Genomic DNA, 22,257 nt, shown 5'->3' with positions numbered 1-22,257 from the left:
CCGGCTCCCGAACTTCCGCTTGTTGAAGAACCATCAACTTTCAATATCCAGGCTCCCGGATTTTCATATTGGTTTGTCTCTGGATCCATGTTCATTGGTTCCGATTCTTCTTCCAGAAAGTTGCATTCGGTTATGAAATCTGCAAGTGCTTGAGCTTTGATGGCAGTCCTGGGGATGAAGCTTAAGTTGAACTGGCTTAACTCCACAGCCTAATTGACTAGTCTTTCCGAGACATCTGGCTTGTGAATTATTTTCCTTAGAGGCTGATTTGTTACCACTCTTATTTCTCTTCCTTGGAAGTAGTGCCTGAGCTTTCTTGATGTTGTGACTAATGCGAAGGCAAACTTTTCTAGTCTTGGGTATCTGGTTTCCGCATCTTAGAGAACTTGGCTTACGTAGTAGACTGGTTGCTATTTTCAATTCTCTTCCCTGATTAGGGCAGCTCCCACTGCTTGTGCTCCCGCTGATAAGTATAAGTAGAGAGGCTCTCCTGGTTGAGCTTTAGTCAGAACTGGTGGCTGAGAGAGGTAGGACTTAATTTTTTCAAATGCCTTTTGGCACTCCGGGCTCCAGTTTACCTCTTTCTTGTGACTTGCTTCTTTGAGTAAATCGAAGAATGGTAAGCACCTCTCTGCTAGTTTTGAGACAAATCTCCTGAGTGCTGCTAGGGATCCTGCTAGTTTCTGCACATCTTTTTGGGTCCTGGGAGCCCTCATCTCCTGGATTGCTTTTATCTTCTCCGGATTAGCTTTTATTCCTCTGTTGTTGATCATGAATCCTAAGAACTTGCTTGCTCCTACTCCGAAGGTACACTTCTCCAGATTCAGTTTAAGTTGGTTCTTCCTCAGGTTCCCAAAGCACTCCTTCAGATCTTCCATATGCCTCGATATAGTTGATGATTTGGAAATCATATCGTTGACATAGCACTCCAAGTTCCTCCCGATTTGGGACTTGAATATCTTGTTCATGGCTCTTTGATAAGTGGATCATGCGCTTGTCAGTCCGAAGGGCAACATCACATAAGCATAGACTGCTCTGTGAGTTATGAATGTTGTCTTAGGTATGTCCTTCGGGTTCATTTTGATCTGGTTGTATCCGGAGAAGGCGTCCATAAAACTTAGCATGATGTGTCCGGAGGTGGAGTTTATCAATTGATCAATATTGAGGAGAGAGTATGGGTCCTTCGGGCATGCATCATTCAGATCAGTGTAGTCCACACACATTCTCCATTTTCCGTTGGACTTCTTCACCATAACAATATTACCTAGCCAATCCGGATATTTGATTTCTCTGATGATTCCTGCTTTGAGTAGTTTCTCCACTTCTTCATCTATGGCTTTTTGCCTCTCAGAGGCGAAATTCCTTCTCTTCTATTTGACCGGTTTTTGGTTTTCTGTTGGGGTTGACATCCAAGCTGTGCATTACTATGGACTCATGCAATCCGGGCATGTCTCTTGGACTCCAGGAAAAAACATCTTTGTACTCCTGGAGCAAGGACACTAGTCTTTCTTTGAAGGACTCCTCGAGTCCTGATCCAACTTTCACCTTCCTTTTAGGACTGATTTCATCAATATGGACTTCTTCAATTTCAACTGCAGCTTTGATTTTTGCTTGTTCTTTGTTTAAAACCATTTGATGAATTCGTGCTTCGGAGTTCTTCTTCAGGTAGGAGTTCACCTGTTCTGTTACTTTTGCTTTAGTTATTGCATGGTAGGACTAGCTCGGTCTAGGACCTGATTTGCCTTGTCGACTACCATGACTTGGTTGCTTTCCGGTCCTTGCGTACTTGGCATATTTGCTTCTTGGTTCGGACTTGATTCAATGAGTTGTACTTCTTTTGTTGTTTCTTCCCTTGATCGGGGTCGGTGCTTCTTGATGCTTTGTTGTTTGCGAAGGACTGTGGCCTTCCTTTTGTTGTCCTGGTGGGTTTCTTCCATTACTAACCCTTGACTGTAGCATGTTTCGGCAACTCCATAATCTCCTTTTATCTCCCCGACTCTTGTCGGGGTTGGGAACTTGATTTTGAGATGGGAGATTGAAGTTATTGCTTGCATCATGGTTAGAGCTGACCTGCCGATAATATCATTGTATGATGAAGGAGTGTTGATGACATAGAACTTTATAACATGAGTTACTTAGTTAGGAGCAGTTCCAAAGATGACTGGTAGATATAAAGTCCCTTGAATCGGGACTAAGTTGTGTCCGAACCCGTAGAGTAGATCCTCCCGACAATCATTTGAGCGGACACTCCCTAACTGTATTCGATCCACTGTGTGCTTGAAGAGGATATTTACTGAGGAAGCGTTGTCTATGAGCATTCTTCTTACTTCATTATCGAAGATGTCCAAGGTGACAACTAAATCTACATTGTGGTGAGGGTTGACTCCTTCATAGTCCTTATTGCTGAAGGATATCACCAGGTCTGGGAGTGATTGGATTGAGAGCACTTCTTCGCCGAAGTCCGGACTCCAAGGTGGGGAGTGAGAGTCTCTTAGGACTACATTGTCTACGTTCTTTCCTCTCTTCTGAGCTTCCCCTCTGTTGTTGTTGTTGTTGTCCCGGACTAGATATTTGTTCATATTTCCTTTCTTCACTTGGTCCTCAATGAAGTACTTGAGTGATAAGCAGTTCTCCGTCTTGTGGCCATGGGTCTCGTGATAATCGTACTGCCTATTGTAAGGCCTGCTCTCCGGAGGAGTTTGCGTTGGCTTCAGAGGATAATAGAAAGGTTTGTCTTTTACCTCCTTCAAGATTTTCTCCCGGGTCATGTTAAGAGGAGTCCAGTCCGGCTCCTGCTTCGGCTCCCAGGGCTGCTTCGCGGGTCCCGGATCGCTTTTGGAATCCGACTTGGGACCGAGAATCTGAAAAACCGGAGTAGTTTGTCTTTCTTGGCCCTATTGGTTTTGCTTGAACTTCTTGTCCTGATGGTAACCCCCTTTCGGTCGGTCATCAGTGTTATTACTCCTGGAACCCCCTATTCCGGGTCATCCTCATTTCCTGGAGCACATCAGTTTCCTTTATGAATCTGGCAACCATGGAGTAAGCTGCTGCCAGACTTTGTGGCTCCTTATTGATCAGTTCTACAATATATCTCTCATTGTGCTCTGGGTCCAAATTTCTCCTGAAAATGCTCAGAGCTTCGCGTTCATCCAAGCTCGAGACTTTGTTGATTGCTTCCTGGAACCGGCGCATATATGCTGAGAGGGACTCGTTGTCATGCTGCTGGATTGTTTCCAGGTGACACATATGTATTTCGTGCGTTTTGTTTGCCCGAAATCTCCGGAGAAAAGAAGCGCAGAACTCTTTCCAACTATGGATGCTGCGGGAGGGGATCTTGTTGAACCATCTCTGGGCCCCTCCCTTAAGAGTTGATGTGAAGAACCTTGATTTTGTCAAGTCATTGTAGTAATATATTTGCGCGGTCTGCTCAAAATAGTTCAAGTGCTCCTCCGGGTATCACAGACCATCAAAGGAGTCAAAGTTGTAGTGCTTCAAATCCCGCTGCCAGGGAATAGCCTCCAAGGAGTGGCTGAAAGGAGTTAATGTTTCTCCAATTTCTATTCTTGAGTCTCTGTCCATCTTTCTTTACAATTCATAGATCATATCTTTCATATCTTTCTGTTTTTCCTCTTCTTCGTCATCAGAAATTAGCTCCGGAGTAGGGTCTCTCCGGGTTCTCTTGGTCCAAGACTTGGCCATTAGCTTTACTTCTTCTAACTGCATTCTTTTTTGGATCTTTAGCTCGAGCTTTGCTTCTTCCTCCTTTCTGATTTGCTCCCGCATCTCTTCCAACATTTTCTGCTTAGTAGCTTCTGCTTCTTTCTTATTACCTTGATCCTTCTTACTTTTCTTTCCCTTAGCTCCAATCCGGTCAAAGACAGATCTCTTAGACTGCTGGGAGTCCCCGGACTCCTCCGGTTCTCCCTCAAGTTCGGCTTCTTCCTGGAGCCGGGTTTGCTCCTGCCTGTAAAGTCGGATTGCTTCTGTCAATTCATCACTTGTGAGGTTGGCCATGTGCTCTTCGGCCACCGGGACATTAGTGTATTTGTATTGGTTCAACTCAATAAGGTTTCTGGTGTCCGGGGTGTTTACAATTCTCTCCACAACGGGAGTGTGTTGCAATGGTTGCTCCTGGAACGCTTCTCTGTCGGCTCCTGGATCAAGGGCCTGGGAGTGGTCCGACTCCTGGACCTGAGTGCCAGCAGATGGTCTCCCAGAAGTATGCTTTCCTGGTCTTGCCATTTCTCAAAAATACCAACAACAACTAACAAAAGTTTCCAACTAATAATATGAATCTAAGGTTGCTTTCCGAAAATTGTAAAAATTATCCCAAACAATAACAAGCAGTAACAAATAGCTTTCTGAGACTAGTTTAGACAATCTTCTGGGACTACTCAGCAATGTGGTAGAATAAGTATAGCGGGGTTTTAGAACACAAATGCAATATTCAAACTAGAGCAAAATCGGGGTTCTAAAATGATCAAAACTAACAATAGCACACACAAACGTGGCTTAAAATAACGAGCACACACAAACGTGGCTTAAACAACATTCATGTTTATGGAAGAGTTTGGTTGCTTGGGTTCTTACAAGTTAAATTAATGGACTCATTTAAGAGCTTACTGATGAAGGTGAATCCAGCGGCACCGAGACCCAAGGATGGAGAACCCCTCCTTCTAGCGCCAAATGATAACTCCTGGTGGCGTGGCTGCTCCTTCGACGACGTGCCTGGATCCTTCGCCGCTGTGGAGGTGTAGTTGTGGCGGGGTTCCTACAAAACAACACCGGAAGGGGGGTTTGGGTCCCGCAGTGCCTCCGGTGTGAGAGTAAGAACTCGCTTTTGGGGAAGATGGAGATAGATATGAATTAAAGGTGATTGTGTGTGTATATGAGTGTGAGAGAGTGATTAACCCCAAAACCTTACCTTTTTGGGCTATTTATAGCCTAAGGATAGGGTTTTGGGGTTGGTACCTTTGAACCGTATCTGTTGGTTGTAGGAGCGGAGGACACCTGGCTGGAGTGGATGCTTTACACGTGGCAACGCGGGACTTGTCGAAGAATGTTCTGAGGATCCTCTGACACGTGCTCTGATTATTCTCATGATTGATGGGTAACAGTTGTCCCTATCATGTGTTCAGGCAAGTGTCTCACGTGCGGGATTTTTTTAAGATTGAATTTTGCGGGACTTGACCAGTTAGGACTAGTAGTGTGCGGGACTGAATTGAGTTAGGAGTCTGGCCCTTGCCCGGCCTTGTAGCAGTCATGTGTAGTATGGTGTAGTATGAAGTAGCATCCTCATCAGTCATCCCCCAGTGAGGAGTCTCACAGTCGCGCTACCTTTATTTCATCTGTTAAACTTCTTTTCTTCCTCCACCTGCTAAAACAAGCTGCTAATCATACTCATACACGTTCTGTACTGTATCTAATTCAAATTCTTGATGAAAATGAGGAGGTTATTCTTGCACAAAAAGGCTCATAAAAATGTCTACTTTATCAAACAAACAAGACTTTTCTGTTCTCAAAATGAGGATGCAACAATTGGGGAAATCACCAAAATCTTGAAGCATAACAACTGGAAATTCTACTTAGAATCATCACACATCCCAAGAAAACTAAACCCAGATGTGATTCGATCTGTTCTTCACAAAAACATTGATTTTGATCCCAAGATTCTCCTTCATTTCTTCAATTGGTCTTCTCAGCAAATGGGTACTCCTCAAATTTCAAAATCTTTCTTGATTCTTGCTTTTGTTTTATGTAAATCCAATCAGTTTTTAAATGCTAGTGGTGTTTTAGAGCAAATGATTAGTACCCGTGTGCCGTTTTCCGCAGTTTTGGATTGTATTGTTGGTTTTTGTAGAGATTATGATGATGGGTCTAAAGTTGATAATCAAGTGTTTGATGTTTTAATTAGTGCTTATCAGAAAAGGGGTTTGTTGGATGAAGCTGTTAGTGTGTTTTTGGTGGTTAGTAGTAAATTTCGTCCCCACGTGGTGTGTTGTAATAATATTTTGAAAGATTTGTTGAGATATAATAGAATGGATTTGTTTTGGAAGGTTTATGGTGGGATGGTGGAAGCCGAGATTGGTTTTGATATTTATACTTATACGACTGTTATTGGTGCTCATTGTAAGGTAGGGAATGTAGCAGAAGTTAGAAGGATTCTTTTAGAGATGAATGAAAAGGGTTGTAAACCGAATTTGGTTACGTTTAATGTGGTTATTAGTGGGTTGTGTAAAGCTGGTCTTGTCGATGAAGCATTAAATTTGAAGAAGTCGATGCTCAGTGAGGGGTTGGTGCCAGATGGCTACACCTATACCTTACTTATAGATGGATTTTGTAAACAGAAGCGATCAAGCGAGGCAAAGTTGTTTTTGCAAGAAATGCATACTGCAGGTGTCAGTCCCAATCACTTTTCTTACACTGCTTTGTTGGACGGGTTCATGAAACAAGGTGATCTTGACGAGGCTTCTAAAGTCAAAGATGAGATGGCTTCTAATGGAATTAAGTTAAATCTCGTGACATACAGCTCATTAATTAATGGGTTCTGTAGAGCTGGTAAGATGGGGAAGGCAGTTGATATTCTGAATGAGATGATTCTGGCGGGTATAAGACCCGATATCAGGATTTACAATTTATTACTCGAGGGTTATACACGAGAGAAGAACACTGTTAAGGCCAAGGAGCTGTTGGCCGAGATGAAGGAAAATGACATGGTGCCTTCAACATACACTTATTCTGTGATTATAAATGGGCTTTGCCAATTTGGAGATCTAAAAGGGGCTTATCAATTACTCGATAACATGATTTTAGGAGGTTTAAAACCAAATGTTATTATTTGCACGAATCTTATGAAAAGTTATATTCAGGAGGGCCAGATCGAAGAGGCAATAAAGCTTTTGAACAAGATGGGTGACGAAGGCATCGTACCTGATGTCTTCTGCTATAATTGCCTTATAGATGGACTCTGCAGAGCAAATAGGATGGAGGAAGCCAAGACTTACTTAGGACAGATTACGGAGAGGGGATTGAGTCCAAATGGATACACTTATGGTGCTCTTATAGTTGGATGCTGCAAGGGTGGAGACATGCAGACAGCCGACATGTACTTCCGCAATATGCTTGACTGTGGTATAGTGCCAAATCAAGTCATATATACATCTCTTATTGATGGACATTGCAAAAACGAAAATATCGTAGAAGCCTTCTCTATATTTAGATCAATGCTTGGACGAGGAGTGATCCCTGATCTGCAAGTGTACACTGTACTTATTCACGGCCTTGCAAGGACCGGAAAGTTGCAGGAAGCAGTTGGTGTATTTTCCGAACTTGAGGGAAAGGGTCTTGTCCCTGATGTTTTCACGTACAGCTCTCTCATTTCTGGATTCTGTAGAGAAGGTGATATTAATCAGGCTTTCGAACTGTTGGACAATATGTGTCAAAAGGGAATTACTCCAAACATTTTTACGTACAATGCTTTAATTAATGGTCTATGCAAATCAGGTAACATTGAAAAGGCTAGGGAAATATTTGATGGTATTCCTGAAAAAGGTTTGGGACTCACTGTTGTGACTTATGCTACAATGATGGATGGTTATTGCAAATCGGGAAATCTTTCCGAGGCATTGAGGTTATTTGAAGACATGTCATCTAGGAAGATTAAACCAGATGCTTTTGTTTATAATGTTCTTCTCAGTGGGTACTGTAAAGAGGGAGACCTGGAGAAGGCTCTTTCGTTGTTTGACTGCATGAGGGAAAAGTATATTGCATCTACTATCAATTATAACACTTTAATTGATGGTTACTGCAAATCAGGGAAACTGACTGAAGCAAATGAGTTATTTAACGACATGGTTGCTAGGCAAATCGTTCCTAATCATTTTACCTTCACAACTTTAATTGACTATCACTGCAAGAAGGGGATGGTTGAAAAAGCAGAAGAGCTTTTACTGGAGATGCAAAAGAAAAATATTGTGCCGACTGTTGTAACTTATACCTCCCTGTTACAGGGTTATAACAACATAGGGGAAAAGTCAAGGATGGCTCTACGTTTTGAGGAAATGATAAATAAGGGCATTGAACTTGATGATATTGTCAAGAGCGTGGTTTATAGTCAGCTCAGGGAAGGAAATTATGGCAGCGCCTTTAAATTTTGTGATGACTTGGTGAAGAACGGGCTATTCAGCAGAGATGTGTATGAAGTATTAGTAAATACACACTGTAAGATGGGAGAATTCTCTGAAGTTATTTCATTGCTTGACAGTATAGGGAAACAAGGGCTAATGCTTAGTTTTGCTACTTGTAAGATTGTAGTTCATGGACTATATAATTCAAAATATGAGGACAAAGTAGCTCTGGTTCTGAAAAGTATGGTGAAGTTTGGATGGGTTCCACACTCTACAAGTTTAGCAGACTTAACTAATGAACGTAAAAAGGATATAGTTTCTGGAGATGTTATGCATGTTCGAGAGCAAGTTGCTTATTAGAGGCAAGTGCTCTTTGAATTTGTGGCTCTGGTACCGATTGTTCATTTCACTCATATTGTGCTGAAAAGAATCAAGTTGGGATTATTAAAGAAAAATCAACACAATTTTTTACAAGGTTCAGCTTTTGAGCAACCCTGTCCAACCATAGTCCAAAGTATGTGATGAAGGTAACTGAACTGATTTCTGTCTTTACTACATTGTAGAACATAAAAGATGGAGGGTGCATGGAAGTAAGTCTGGATGGGTTCTACACTCTACAAGTTTAGCAGACTTAGTTATGAACATGAAAAGGATTCAGTTTCTGGAGTTGTTATGCACGTTTCAGTGCAAGTTGCTTATTAGTGGCAATCTTATATCAAAGCGATCTTTGAATTTGTGGCTCTGGTATGGGATGCTGGTTCCATTCATACTAGCTGAAATAAATTTAGGACTATTAAAGAATAATCAACACAATTTCTTGTCAGGTTCAGCTTCTGCCTTCTGGACAGCCATTTCCAAGCACATCCAGGTTATGTCACGAAGGTAACTGAACTGATTTTAGTCTGTACTACATCATAGGACATGAAAGAGGGAGGGATGGAAGGATATTAATATCAAATTAAAATATATATTTTGTGTTAGCTAACCCCCCCCCCCCCCAACCCAAATCAACATTGTTTGTGTGAAGTTTTGACGCTTTGTAGTCGTGGTGCTTTTTTTGACTGAACTCTATAAACTTTTTTACTGATTGTTACGAACTGTAAACCATTAAGAGAATCTAGGATTAAGTATTATAGAATAAAAAGGCATGTTATTGGGCTATATTTTAGAGATCTCTTTTTGGCGTAATATTCTTTTCTCAAGGACTTTATATGAGAGCTTCTGTGGAGACTAGAGAATAAAATCTAGTAGAAATAAAATCTGGTTTTCTTCATTGGGTTTTAATTTTGTTTTAGAGTTGTTAGATGTATAGCGAAATATCTGTTTGAAATAAGCAAGACTGCAAAAGGATCCAGTCCTTGTTTAGGCGTCACATTGTGACTTGTACAATATCTTTAACAGAAATCACAATGTTCTTGGGTTGGGTTTTGACAGAAACATAGAAAGCCATAGGTTGCATTTTAAGATTGGTTGCTAATTTAGAATTCTCCAATATATAGTTCTTGTATCTACATCCTAGACCATCTCTCAGCTTGTCATTTTTACATCCTTTTTTTTCTCGCAGCAAATCTTTACATCCTGGATCTATCATTAACTTGACACTGAACCCTTTGTTCATTACTAGTCACAACATTGCTTTGTATTCACAGAACCGCGGTATATTCTGCGTGGAATGGATTATAATCACTGCTGCAATTTCACAAGTTTCCTAGCTCTGTTCGTAAGTAACGATTCACTGTTAACCATTTCAGTTTTCATTCCGGTTCTTCTGCAACAGTCTTGCAGCTAGCTTTTTCTCCATAAGACCAAAATTTACTGCTAGGAAAATATTAAACCTAAAATCAATATATTTGGCTTTTCGTAATATTTCAGAATTTCATGTTTAAGTCGGAAAATATTTAGTTTAAGCGTTGATTTTGGTGTTCTGTTAATAATATTATTAAAATATTACTAGTATTTCGTTATGTTATGTAAAATGGGTTAATAATTGTAAGTGGGTCATTTAATTCAAAAAGCTTGGAGTCAAACCACTAAACTATTTAAAACTTTTGATCAAGTTCATTTGGTTGAAAAACGTTAAAAATCAAACATAAAAATAATGCGTGGCTCTTCAGGGGATCAAAATTTTACTTAAGGTAGACCCGACTTGCAAATGATCATCTAAATTAAAAAATTTATAATTTATAATAAGAAAATTTTAAAAATTAATTTTTTTAATTACTCGGCCAAATATATTGAGATGTCTGCACAAAACTCAAATATCATATAATAAAAGATCGAGAGAGTGTCATTTGTTTTATAAAATATAATTTTTTTTGCTGAATGATCAAATTGTAAGTTTATTGAGTCCATAACCTACTTGCAAGTTTGACAATAAGTTGAATGATCTTTTCTATTTAAATCTGTAATTAACACATCATTTCTTGCGTAAAAAGTGACAAGGAGTTGATAAACTAATATTTAAAGGACTATCGTAAAAGTCAAACTCAACTTCGAACGTGCAAGTTTTTTATTGTTTAGTGACTGGACTGCAATATTTAATTTATTGAATTATACATTTGATTGTTTCTTGAGTCTGATGATCAACTTACAAATTTGGCTTCAGTTAAGTGACAAAAATATAATTTAGCCTTCAGAAAGATATATAGTTACTTTCTCAATTTATCTCTTCCTGTGGGCTTTTGAGGAGCGGGAGAAATTGTTGGAATTCTATGAAAGAGTCTCGGGAGCCAGGATGCATGCCAGTTTCATACGACTTCTCTCTTTCTCATGTAAAGTTAAATATAATAGTGTAAAAACTTACAATTTTGTTCATCAATAATAAGTTTGGGTTAAATATGAAGTAGGTCACTTATTGCGTCCAAATATATCAAGTGAGTCACTAATTACAAAACTGACTCAAATGAGTCACTCATTTGAAAATTTGTATCAAAAATATCACTTTATCGTTAGTCAAAATTCTTAAAAGTATTATATATGGAGTTTCGAACATTTTTTATGAATGATATTATATTCAAATGAAAGGTTCCGAGTTCTACTATTTTAGATTATATTTCTAGTTTTTTAAAATTTTATCAACTATTTATTTTTCATTTTTTGATTGTTTAATTTGATTTAAATAAAATAAATAGTAGATAAATTTTAAAAAATTTAAAAATATTATCTAAAATACTAGAACTCAGAATCTTTCATTTGGATGTAATATCATTCATAAAAAATGTGTGAAACTCAATATATAATACATTTAAGAATTTCGACTAACGATAAAGTGATATTTTTGATACAAATTTTCAAATGAGTGACTTATTTGAGTCAGTTTTGTAATCAGTGACTAATTTGATACATTTGGACGCAGTAAGTGACCTACTTGATATTTAACCCAATAAAGTTTCACGGTTTGTTCATTTTTATATCTTCACTATGGGTCATATTTCCTGACAATCACGTGTCAGGGAAGGATTATCCAACATATCAATCATTGGCTGTGGCATCAACATCACTCCCTGACCGTTGGATGGTTGATCCCACGGTCAAAAAAAAAAATTACCCCATTTCGTTGTGTAGCAGGATTAAAACTGTATGTATAACTCAACAATGCTGATTTGGATAACACAACATTGAATAAAAGGACTTGTAAATAATTTATATTCCACTAGAATCAGTACATATTGATTATTGGATATATGCATAGTAATCTTGGTAGCTGCAGTGAAGAAGACGTCAACAGAGGTCCGTATGAAATTCATTAATATGTTTAGGCAACGGATGAATAAGGTTGAAGTCATTCGAATTAGTTATTAGGATTAGTGTGAATACCGAAAGGATTCAAAGTGAAGTTGATTGTATATGATAGAAGTCTTAACAATGTTTGAAAAGATTATAGTACGAAGGCCTAAGAGCGGAACTAGTCACCTGCGAAACAAACCTGATCATTGCACTAGGCGTCAGTGATTCGTGAAAGAAAACTAAGTACTATCATTCGAAGGATTGTTCAGTGAGGATTCGTATCTAAATATGAAGGTTATATGGTTTATACGAAGACTCGGGAAGAAGAAATGAAGACAGGATAATTTAAGGATTAAAGCGCTCCACATAAACTAAGTCAAAATAATCACTACCTTGTAGTAAGAGTCACCATGGCCACTTTATTACCTCGTAAGAGCAGATACATTATAGTATGGGTCAAAAACTAAGTACTAGAGTTGGTATTGACCTAGTAAGAGCAATTGGGAAGAAATGAATAAAGAAACCAACTCAAAAGTGCACTTACTATACCCTAGGCGCAAGTGAGGGTTTTCTGCTCCATATTGGCACAACTAGGCCTTATTTCTTCTAAGGCAAACTCTTCTAGGAGTTCGTAAGCGCAACTAGGGTGCTCCAATCCCTTGAGAGCGCAAATTAGGTGAAAGATTCCAAGGTAAAGCCCCCATGGAGCTACTAGGCGCAGAGCTACTAGGCGCAACTACGTACCCTTCTACGAGAGCCTTGTAGGCGCAACAAGCTTTAAAAATACCCAGGCAAATTGTTTTATTGAAGCTAGTAGGTGCAAGTAAAGAGGTTTATGGCCATGTTGGCTCAAGTAAGCTACATTTCTAAGTAAAATGAGCCGATTTCTATCCTCTAGGTGCAAGTGGGACATGTTTGGGTCCTTGGAGGCGCAAGTAAACTTGTATTTCACCTAGATGATGCAAGTGGAAAGTCAAAACTTCCTTATGGGCGCAAATTATTGCTAACTGTAAGAGAATTAAGTTGTTATTTACTCCTTTGGCGCAAGTGACTAAATAAAGTGTAACACCCCCAGATCCGGGGTCGGGGATCCGGGTCGTCACGGTCTTTCTTTCCACAATATCACTTCACTTAATTAATAATAATAACCTTATGCTGTGACCCCACACTAACACACACCACAACCCGTTATAGTCTCAGAGATGAAATTGAAATAAGTACAAGTCTTTGAATCCACAATTTAAAATTATTACAACCCAAAATGATTACTTGATAAATTTACAGTTAATTGCCATTATCTGCCACAAGTTATAATTATACATAATTGATTCTCAAAAATAGAATGCCTGATCTACCAATAGATCTACCTCTGCAGCTATAGCAGCCACAACATCATCGGGAAGACGCGGGACGCTTCCCACGCGCTTGCGCTGGGTCTGCTGGAGTCTGGCCATCTTTCCTAACTGTTGTTGTGTGATGAAGAAATAAAGCAAGAGTGAGCCTTACAGCTCGCAAGATAATATATAGTGATAACAATAATATAAGTATCTAAATGGATACTTACTAGAATCTTTTATCGTGTGTAAGATAATTACTAGTATATACTTACTAGTATATGAGCCTTCTCATAGTACTCATGAAAGTCTTGGTCAAAAGAAATGAACCAAGTTTGATATCTTAATGCGATGAAGTCGCAAAATATTCAGTATATATACATATATACTTTTCAAAATATTGGAAGTCCTCTTCCATGCATAATATACACAAAATCCCAGTGTATAACTGTATAAAAATATCGTTGCAAGGTGATCTCATATATCTAACCTTGTCTTAACGTTTTTCTGAAAATCTTTGTCATTCATAAGACAATTATTAATTAGATATAAGTTTAAAAGATGAGGTTACCAAATACCCCAATATACTTATATCTTTCCCAATACTACTTGAACTACCACCATTCAAGTTATAATCAGTTTCAAAAGTTCATCCCACTGATGAGACCACAAGATAAGACTTGAATAGATTCAATCTTTGAAATATTATTGAATGAAAAAGTTATGAGATACTTTATTTAGCCCCGATATATATATATATCCACATATATATATCCCTTTAAACAATTCCTGGAACCTCTGTTATGCAAAGTATGAACAGAGTTTGAAACATCCAATGAATTTTGGAAAGGAAAAGAATTTTGGCATAAACCCGATATCTCGCTGATCAGGCAAAGATACCAATAAGTAACCTTTTCTACTGTAGATGGATGAATTCCTCACCGGTCATCACCCTGGCCGCATTAGGACCTCGCGCTAGACCGTACCCCGGCCCCTCACGCGTTGATGGACTGCCACCCAGCCACTTACACAATAATAGACCGTACCCCGGCCTGTCGCTTATGTCGACTCAATGAGATGGGCTTACTTCCCGAACGTTGGGCAAGTAATCAATTCATTTACCAAATCTGCAACCTCGTTGCGAATATTAAATACACCACAGAGCCGGATTCCCCAAGTTTTGAGCGAGTATTTAAATCCCCTTTAAAAAGGAAGATCTTAAATATAAAAATGAGTTTTGGGATCCGCTCTGACTTTTAAAAATCATTTTGAAGACTCGAAAACACTTTAAAGAGTGTTTGGAGTAAGGCTGATTTAATGAAGTAAATCAGTCCCCAGAATATTAGAAAATATCTGAATATTATTAATTAAATAATATTCCCATAAAGAATAGTCTTTATAAAAATAATTGAAGTAGAAGTATTAGAATTTATACTTGAAACGAGTTTTAATTAACCAAAGCTATACTTATATGAAAGTATTGTCTTTATTTGAATAATCGAAAATAAGTTTGATTATTGACATCTTATTCTTTAATAAAATAAAGAATATATTTCAGCAAATAATCGGAGTCATAGATCCTCAAATGAATATTCAAATAATATTCAATAAATAAAATAAGCTGAGTCATAATACCTCGAATGAATATTATAAATAATATTCATTAAATAAAATAAAGGAGTCATACATCCTCAAATGAATATTCAAATAATATTCAATAAATAATATAAAAGAGTCATAAGCCCTCGAATGAATATTCAAATAATATTCAATAAATAATAAAAGGAGTCATACGCCTTCGAATAATATTCGAAATAATATTCAATAATAAATAAAGTTTAAAGTTATCGAATAAACCTTATTCGATTAATAGTTTTGAAAACTATGACCATATATATGTATATATATATAAATATATATATATATATATCCATATCCATATATATACAAAATCTACTCGGGATCCTCGACTCCCGGTTTTAGAAAATATTTTCACCTTTTGGGTCCCTATACTAAGGGTATATGCAAGTTACCGCTATCCTCTAGCATAGGTATTATCAACTGAACCAACAGATATATATTTCAAGAATATGAAACAGGCATGCATATATACCATATCACATGCTACAATATATCGCAAGAATTTGCTAAATAACCAACATGCATCTATCGCAAGATAATGCATATACAAGTGTATACATCACAACAACAGTATAACGGATAGAATACTTGCCTGAGCGACTGGGGGTTACGAATGGCTCGGGACGAGTCTGATAACCTATAAGCAACAAGTAAGTTGGAATTAAACCAAAGTCACTTGTAAATCTATACTTTAACTAACTTAGACTCTAACGCTTGTTTTGCGCTCACTGATTCGCTTAAGTCACCCGGGTACCCTCGGCTCCACCATTTTTAATAATTTAACCTTTACGAGTTTTAAGGCGATTCCTTCGCGAGTGTCTTATCAACTGCCTAACACACTCTACATAAATGTTTCATGCTCCGATTAGTCATTTAAGGGCCTTAACCAAGGTTTCAAAGTAAGGCGAGGGGTAAAGGTTCGTTCGCGAAACACCGTTACTTAAAACGGTCGTTTCTCCTAAACCGTGCATCGGAATCGAACGAACTACATATCAAAACGAAGCTTGAAACATGAACTATCTAATCATGGCAATGGTCAGTTCATGGTAGTTAGTGTTCGGGTGCAAAAGTCATGCACAAAACAGTTTAAGGAAAATTGGGCATTACGACGGCTATACCTTAGCGATTCCCAAATTTTACCAAATCAATTCAATATCAAATCACCACCAATCAACACCAAACCAACCACAACAATCCAAACATCAACCACAAACAAACCAACCTACCACTCCACCATTTTCTAAGTCAAAACATCCATGGATCATAATTCTAATACCAAGTATGATAACGGCTCAATAATTAACTACAATAACTTACATACATAACTAAACATGCTTAATCTCTCATTCACTAATTCAACCATTAAAACCTCCATTTACAATCCAAGCTCATACAAACTTATAACTTAAATCAAAGGGGAAAGCTTGGTTATACCTTCTTGGAGCTTCTTAATATCATCAAAGAGCCTTGAAATTCCTAAGAGAGCCCTGATCTAAGCTTAAACAACCTTGAACTTCCAAAAGAAATCAAGAAATCAAAGTTAGTTCTTGAAAGTTACTATTCATTACTATTCATCATCATCTTTGATGAATTAATTAGCTAAGAAAGACATGATTTTTGAAGCTCAAACTTCTAGGATAACTAAGTTATAATATCAAGAAGCCATGGGAATTACCTTGAGAATTATGAATGAGCCAAGCTTGGACTTTGAATTTCTAAACCTCCATTTTTCATGAAAAAGTCGAAGCTACAAGGTGGGGAGAGAAGAAATGAGTTGCTTGGTTGATTACTTGGTTAAAAAATGTGATTAGAATACTTGGTGGAGGTTTAATCTTGGATAAATATCTTGACTAATGCTTGCATCACCATGCTTACCTCACCATCTAGCCACTTGTCTAATTCTTATGGATTGATGATGTCATCTATTTTCTACTCCACTTGATTAATCTCCCTTGCTTCTCTTACAAGCTTGTTTCTTGACCGTTTATTTATTTTACGGTTCGCTTAACTTTTGTTCTCGTTTATCGTTTGAGGGATCATACCCGGGATCTTATTACTTGGGTTCCCTTAACCTTTCTCAATACATTATATTCCTTTTATGATCCTCTCTTATAATCCTTGAATTTAAATCCTTTTAATCATGTTACCTTATACTCAATTCTTTCGGTATCTGGTGGATTTTCGGGAAAAATTAAAGTGTTCGGATTTGGATTCTGACAATCTTTACATACACTTATATACCACATAGAGTACTAATAATATCTCAGAATATCCATATCAGAACCCCTACATAGTGTGGCATGAAAAGTTTTCTCGATCAGCAAAAACACTATTCATAAGGGTTTCAAAATTTCTCAAAAATTGGGGTTATTACAGTCTCCCCTCCTTAAAAGGATTCCGTCCCGGAATCAGATAGAAAATAAATGGGGATACTTTCTTAGCATTACATTTTCTAACTCTCGAGTAAATTTTCCCACATTGTGGTTCTACCATCAAACTCTTACTAGTTTGATAACCCTTCTCCTAAGCACTCGTTCCTTTTTACTCTATACCCTTCCTGGTTGCTCCATATAGGTTACGTCTGGTTGCATGTCTATGCGCTCATTTGCCCCTATTTGTCTGGCATCCGAATTACACTTCCTTAACATTGATACGTGGAACACGTTATGAACTTGCTACAGGTTCGGGGGTAGGGCTAGCTCATATGCTAACTTCCCAAACGTCTTAATATATCCAAGGGTCCAACAAATTGTAGACTTAGCTTTCCTTTCTTTCCGAACCTCATCAATCCTTTTCAAGGGTTTCCAAGGGGATACCTATAACATTACTAGGCCCCCTATTTCATACTCTTTGTCCTTTTTTGAGTCAAATCAGCATACCTCTTATGTCCATCTTGGGTTACTACCAGCCGTCCTCTGATTAGATCTATTATATCCCTGGTCCTTTGGACTACTGCGGGTCCGAGCATCTTGCGCTCTACAACTTCATCCTAACATAAGGGAGATCGACATTATCTTCCCTCAAGGATCTCATAAGGTGACACCTCGATAATGACATATGATCTATTGTCGTGATATAACTAAATCCGCGTTAAGTGATCATTCCAAATTCTTTCAAGTCTATTGCACAGACTCTCATTATAGCGTTTAGCATTAGAGCTTTTACTTCTCAATACCCATTCTTTTCTAGTTCGTAATCGCTACAACCTTCCGTTCCTAATATTATACCAGTTATACTTTTGCTCGTTAGCGTTCTATAACCTTTTAATAATCACGTCAACCTTAGTATCACGAATGTGTTCCCATTCCGCATACTACCACCACTGACCCACTGTCATCATTCACTTTCCATGAAATCTTATTAGCTAACCATACGGAGTCCATACATGTCGTATCAAATCCTTCTAAGGAGGTAACATAATCACCATTTCTGATTCATGAAGAACACTCCTGATCCTGACATACATACATGACATGAAGCAGATAAAAGTGCAGAAGAGTTTCAATCAAAGCAACGATAGCAGGTTAATACTATTCTTAATCATACGCCCTAAATAGAAGAATTAACTCAAGGGTTCATCTAGTCCTTTTTGAAACATGGTCCTGGATTATCTCAAGATAGGACCTTCTAAGATAGATAGCCCGTTCATGGCGATTACACGAATTAAACTTTTACCAACTACTATTACGGTTGGATATTGCACAGTCATCAGAAGGAATGTCAATCTTCCAAACCATAATTCAACCTTCAAATTTTTAACCATCATCACTGTATTCTTTTGGCACACGCGCCTATAATTATCCTCTTACCCTTAAAGTGTCGGCCACCTCTTTGGCCTTTCCTGATAGTAAAATTTCCTTACAGTCAATGTCATTTTAACCACCTCCAAATAAATTTTCTACCTTATTTCCGATCACTGCTTGAGTGAAGATGTTTTCCTTAAAATCAGATGGGAAAAAAATATCACCATTTTTCCATAAGTTATTGCCTCAGTCTTTAGAGGCTAATCACTGTCAAGACTGACTCTCAATCATACTTAGAACATTTTTTTTTTATCTTAAGTCCTAATTGCCCTGAACAATTTCGACCATTACTGGTTCGATCCATACTTTCTCGTGGTTTAACACGTGCCCCACTTGGCATCATTATAATTACGTCATATTTCCTTTATCCACATTTCTATTCTTGAGAATTTTGAATATTACCTTTTTCCTTATAAAACCTCTAAGGTTATCCTTCAATCGTTCCTCCTGTATTCCCTAGATACAGGGCATATCACAATACCATTTACTAATAGTAGAACCATTGTCTATATACTTCTGCAAAATTTCTCCACTGATTCTTAAAGGTTGTTGTTACCTTAACCCTTTCCCAATCATACTGTCAAAACTCATACTGTCCCTATTAAGGGTGACATGCCAACCTTTATGCAGTCCCCTAGGATTCATTTTAAGTTACCAATGTTCTATCCTTAATTCCACCTTTAAAAGGTACCTGCATCCTTCCACGAATAAATCAAGTCATATTTCCTTGATAGATTATCATATTCATCATTCCCACCTCGATAGTCTATACCTAACTTCATAATAGCATCCTTATTCAAATTGAGGTCAATCCATATGGCCTCCAAAAGATAACAACGGTTATCCGCTTGTCTTGCCTAATTTGGTAACGATAACAAGGATGTTCTGGAAGATATTGGTCGTGTTCAACGTGAACTTCTTCTTAATAATTCCTTATTTACTTCTGTTGTTTATCTCAACAGTCACCTCAATGTTGGGATATCTTTCATACCTGGCGTCTCCCTTTCTGGGTATCAAGCCACCGGTCTTACATTTCCTTCTTGAAGGTCACTTCCTTCATCCAATTTTTCCTAATTTCTTACTTCCTTATCCCCTTAGTCTATCCGCGTCTCATTATTTATCCTTCGAATTATCTCAAGGTTTCCTCGAATCCTCCCAACTTACAGGGGATAAACTATATGTATCTCTTATGCCCTCAACCATCAATTTTAACTTATGGTGAATCACCCTCATCCTGACGAATGCATACTTTTCTATTTCTATTGCTACGAGTCGTTAGGGTTTCCTCATACCCAACTCCCTTATCATACCTCAAACTCTATTGCCGTTATATTCCTTTCCACTTCAATTTCTTTTTATTTTCCTTTCTCTTATCATTATTTCATGAACCAACACAACATAAGCATTGATTTCAAACATCCCGTCATTCTGGATTCGTGTCCTCAGAACGAATCTTGATAACTTTTACAACTTAGATTCATAATTTATCATACTCGTCTGCCTTTGTTCTGGCTCTAAAGCTTTTACACTATCTCCTTATCTTTGGGAATTACTTTCCCGAAAACAATTGACTGAACTTAAATCAGTTTATTATAATCTCTTGCTCCGTGCCTTCCTTGGCCTTTTACCGTCGGGTGGTCTCTCTCTTAGGAGGGTAAGTGATAAAAACAGTCTTTTGTGATTCGTCAATCATTTAGAATCTCAAATGATTCCTATATTTCCTTTAGCCAGGCTCTTGCCTCGACTGGGTCAGCTTGTTCCTTGGAACTCTGAGAGCTTAGCGATTTAAAGGTCCTGAAAGAATTTCTCACCGCACTGTCTCCTCAGGGTGGTGGTTGCGGATAATAGTCTAAGTTCTTTTTAGACAGGTCCATGAATTGCCGTATAGGAGTACCGTCTCGGGTCTCCTTTCCTTACTCGACTTTCTGTTTCCTTAGTATGAAATGTTTCATCCTACTCCCCATAATTGGGGTCATCTTTTAATTTAAAATCCTCATTTTCCACTCCATTATGTCATGGGTTCCTTCTATCTTGATGGCGACCTCCCTGACTATCACGTTCAGGGTTTGCTCTAAATCTTATTCCTCAAACTATGGCTCTCATCTAAGTTCTCATCCTTACGCTCTTGAACTTTTGGAACCCAAATTCTATAGGAATACCTCATTATTCCCTTATCATCTTTCTCGATATTAATCTTTTATCTAATTGTTGGCTCCCTGCCTTCATTCATAACTTTTTCTGGCACAATATGATCTTTTCCAATAATTCGGGCTGTATTGCAATCTTAAACAGCTTTTCGGTACCGGCTCCGGTTACCTTCACTTCTATTTCCATTTTCTCAAAATCTCTTATAAACTCTCCAAAAGACATTATCATCTTGAGTCTCTCCTTTTTACTAAGGGCATCAGCCACCATATTGGCTTTCCCCGAATGATAAAGAATCTCCCAATCATTATTCTTGATTAGCTCTAACTGCCTCCTCTGGCATATGTTGAGCTCTTTCTACGTGAAAATGTACTAGAGCACTTATGGCTTAGGTAATTCTTGCACTTCTCTCCATACAAGTAGTGCCTCCAATCCTTAGGGTAAAACTATTGCCACGAGCCTAAGCTCATGAGCGGGGATATCGAATTTCATATTACCTTAATTGTCTTGACATGTACGCGATTACCTTACCGTGCTGCATAAGCACGCACCCTAAGCCCTTGTGCGAAGCGTCACTATACTTCACAAAATCTCTTTTTCCATCCGGCAATGCCAGCATAGGGGCCATCACCAACCTCTGCTTCAGTTCTTGAAAGCTGTTCTCGCATTTCTCTGTCCATTCGAACTTCTCAGTCTTACGAGTAAGCCGCGTTAAAGGGGTTACTATCTTTACAAACTTGAACGAACCTCCGGTAGTGACCGGCCAATCCTACCTCTGGTAGTCGACCAAACCATGGTCATCAATTCATCAGTGGTCCTTTATCCAATCCTGTCAGGATCCTCCTCAACAACTATCCCTACTAGGACAACATCCTTAATATCAACATCATCCGGTCCTGCATTAGGACACTCTATCGGATCCACAATCCGATCTCCAATTAGTAATAAACTATCATCGCGATGTTGCTCCTCAACCTCAGGGTTCGGAGTCCCGCTACCATATACGATAACGAACTACACTCCTATCACGATATTTATAAGGGTTCCCATAAGGGTTTTAACTGTCAGTACTACGTTAGGTAGCCCGACTATGAACTTGGCAAGAGTTCTTATTATCTTAGTGAACTTATTATCTTAACGTCCCATCATCTCTGAGGTTTATAACGCTTAGCTCTGATACCATTTCTGTAACACCCCCAGATCCGGGGTCGGGGATCCGGGTCGTCACGGTCTTTCTTTCCACAATATCACTTCACTTAATTAATAATAATAACCTTATGCTGTGACCCCACACTAACACACACCACAACCCGTTATAGTCTCAGAGATGAAATTGAAATAAGTACAAGTCTTTGAATCCACAATTTAAAATTATTACAACCCAAAATGATTACTTGATAAATTTACAGTTAATTGCCATTATCTGCCACAAGTTATAATTATACATAATTGATTCTCAAAAATAGAATTCCTGATCTACCA

The 22,257-nt window shown here is 38.3% G+C and overlaps 1 protein-coding gene across 3 annotated transcripts; it reads left to right on the top strand.

Annotated features, from left to right (window-relative positions):
• The first annotated feature begins 5,251 nt into the window (after positions 1–5,251).
• Positions 5,252–9,998, top strand: LOC141683737 (uncharacterized). 3 transcript variants are annotated; one of them, XM_074488491.1, is made up of 3 exons: positions 5,252–8,870; positions 8,951–9,008; positions 9,776–9,998. In XM_074488491.1, exon 1 carries the CDS (start codon positions 5,439–5,441, stop codon positions 8,484–8,486), a length of 3,048 nt encoding a protein of 1,015 aa, XP_074344592.1. In that variant the 5' UTR covers positions 5,252–5,438; the 3' UTR covers positions 8,487–8,870; positions 8,951–9,008; positions 9,776–9,998. The 3 variants fall into 3 exon arrangements, with proteins under 3 accessions (XP_074344592.1, XP_074344591.1, XP_074344590.1); XM_074488490.1 differs by having other exon boundaries at positions 9,691–9,998; XM_074488489.1 differs by having other exon boundaries at positions 5,252–9,008; positions 9,691–9,997.
• Positions 9,999–22,257: the final 12,259 nt, after the last annotated feature.

Source organism: Apium graveolens, chromosome 9 (genome assembly GCF_009905375.1).
Source record: "Apium graveolens cultivar Ventura chromosome 9, ASM990537v1, whole genome shotgun sequence".
Lineage (NCBI taxonomy): Eukaryota > Viridiplantae > Streptophyta > Magnoliopsida > Apiales > Apiaceae > Apium > Apium graveolens.
This window is presented reverse-complemented; position numbering and strand designations above follow the sequence as displayed.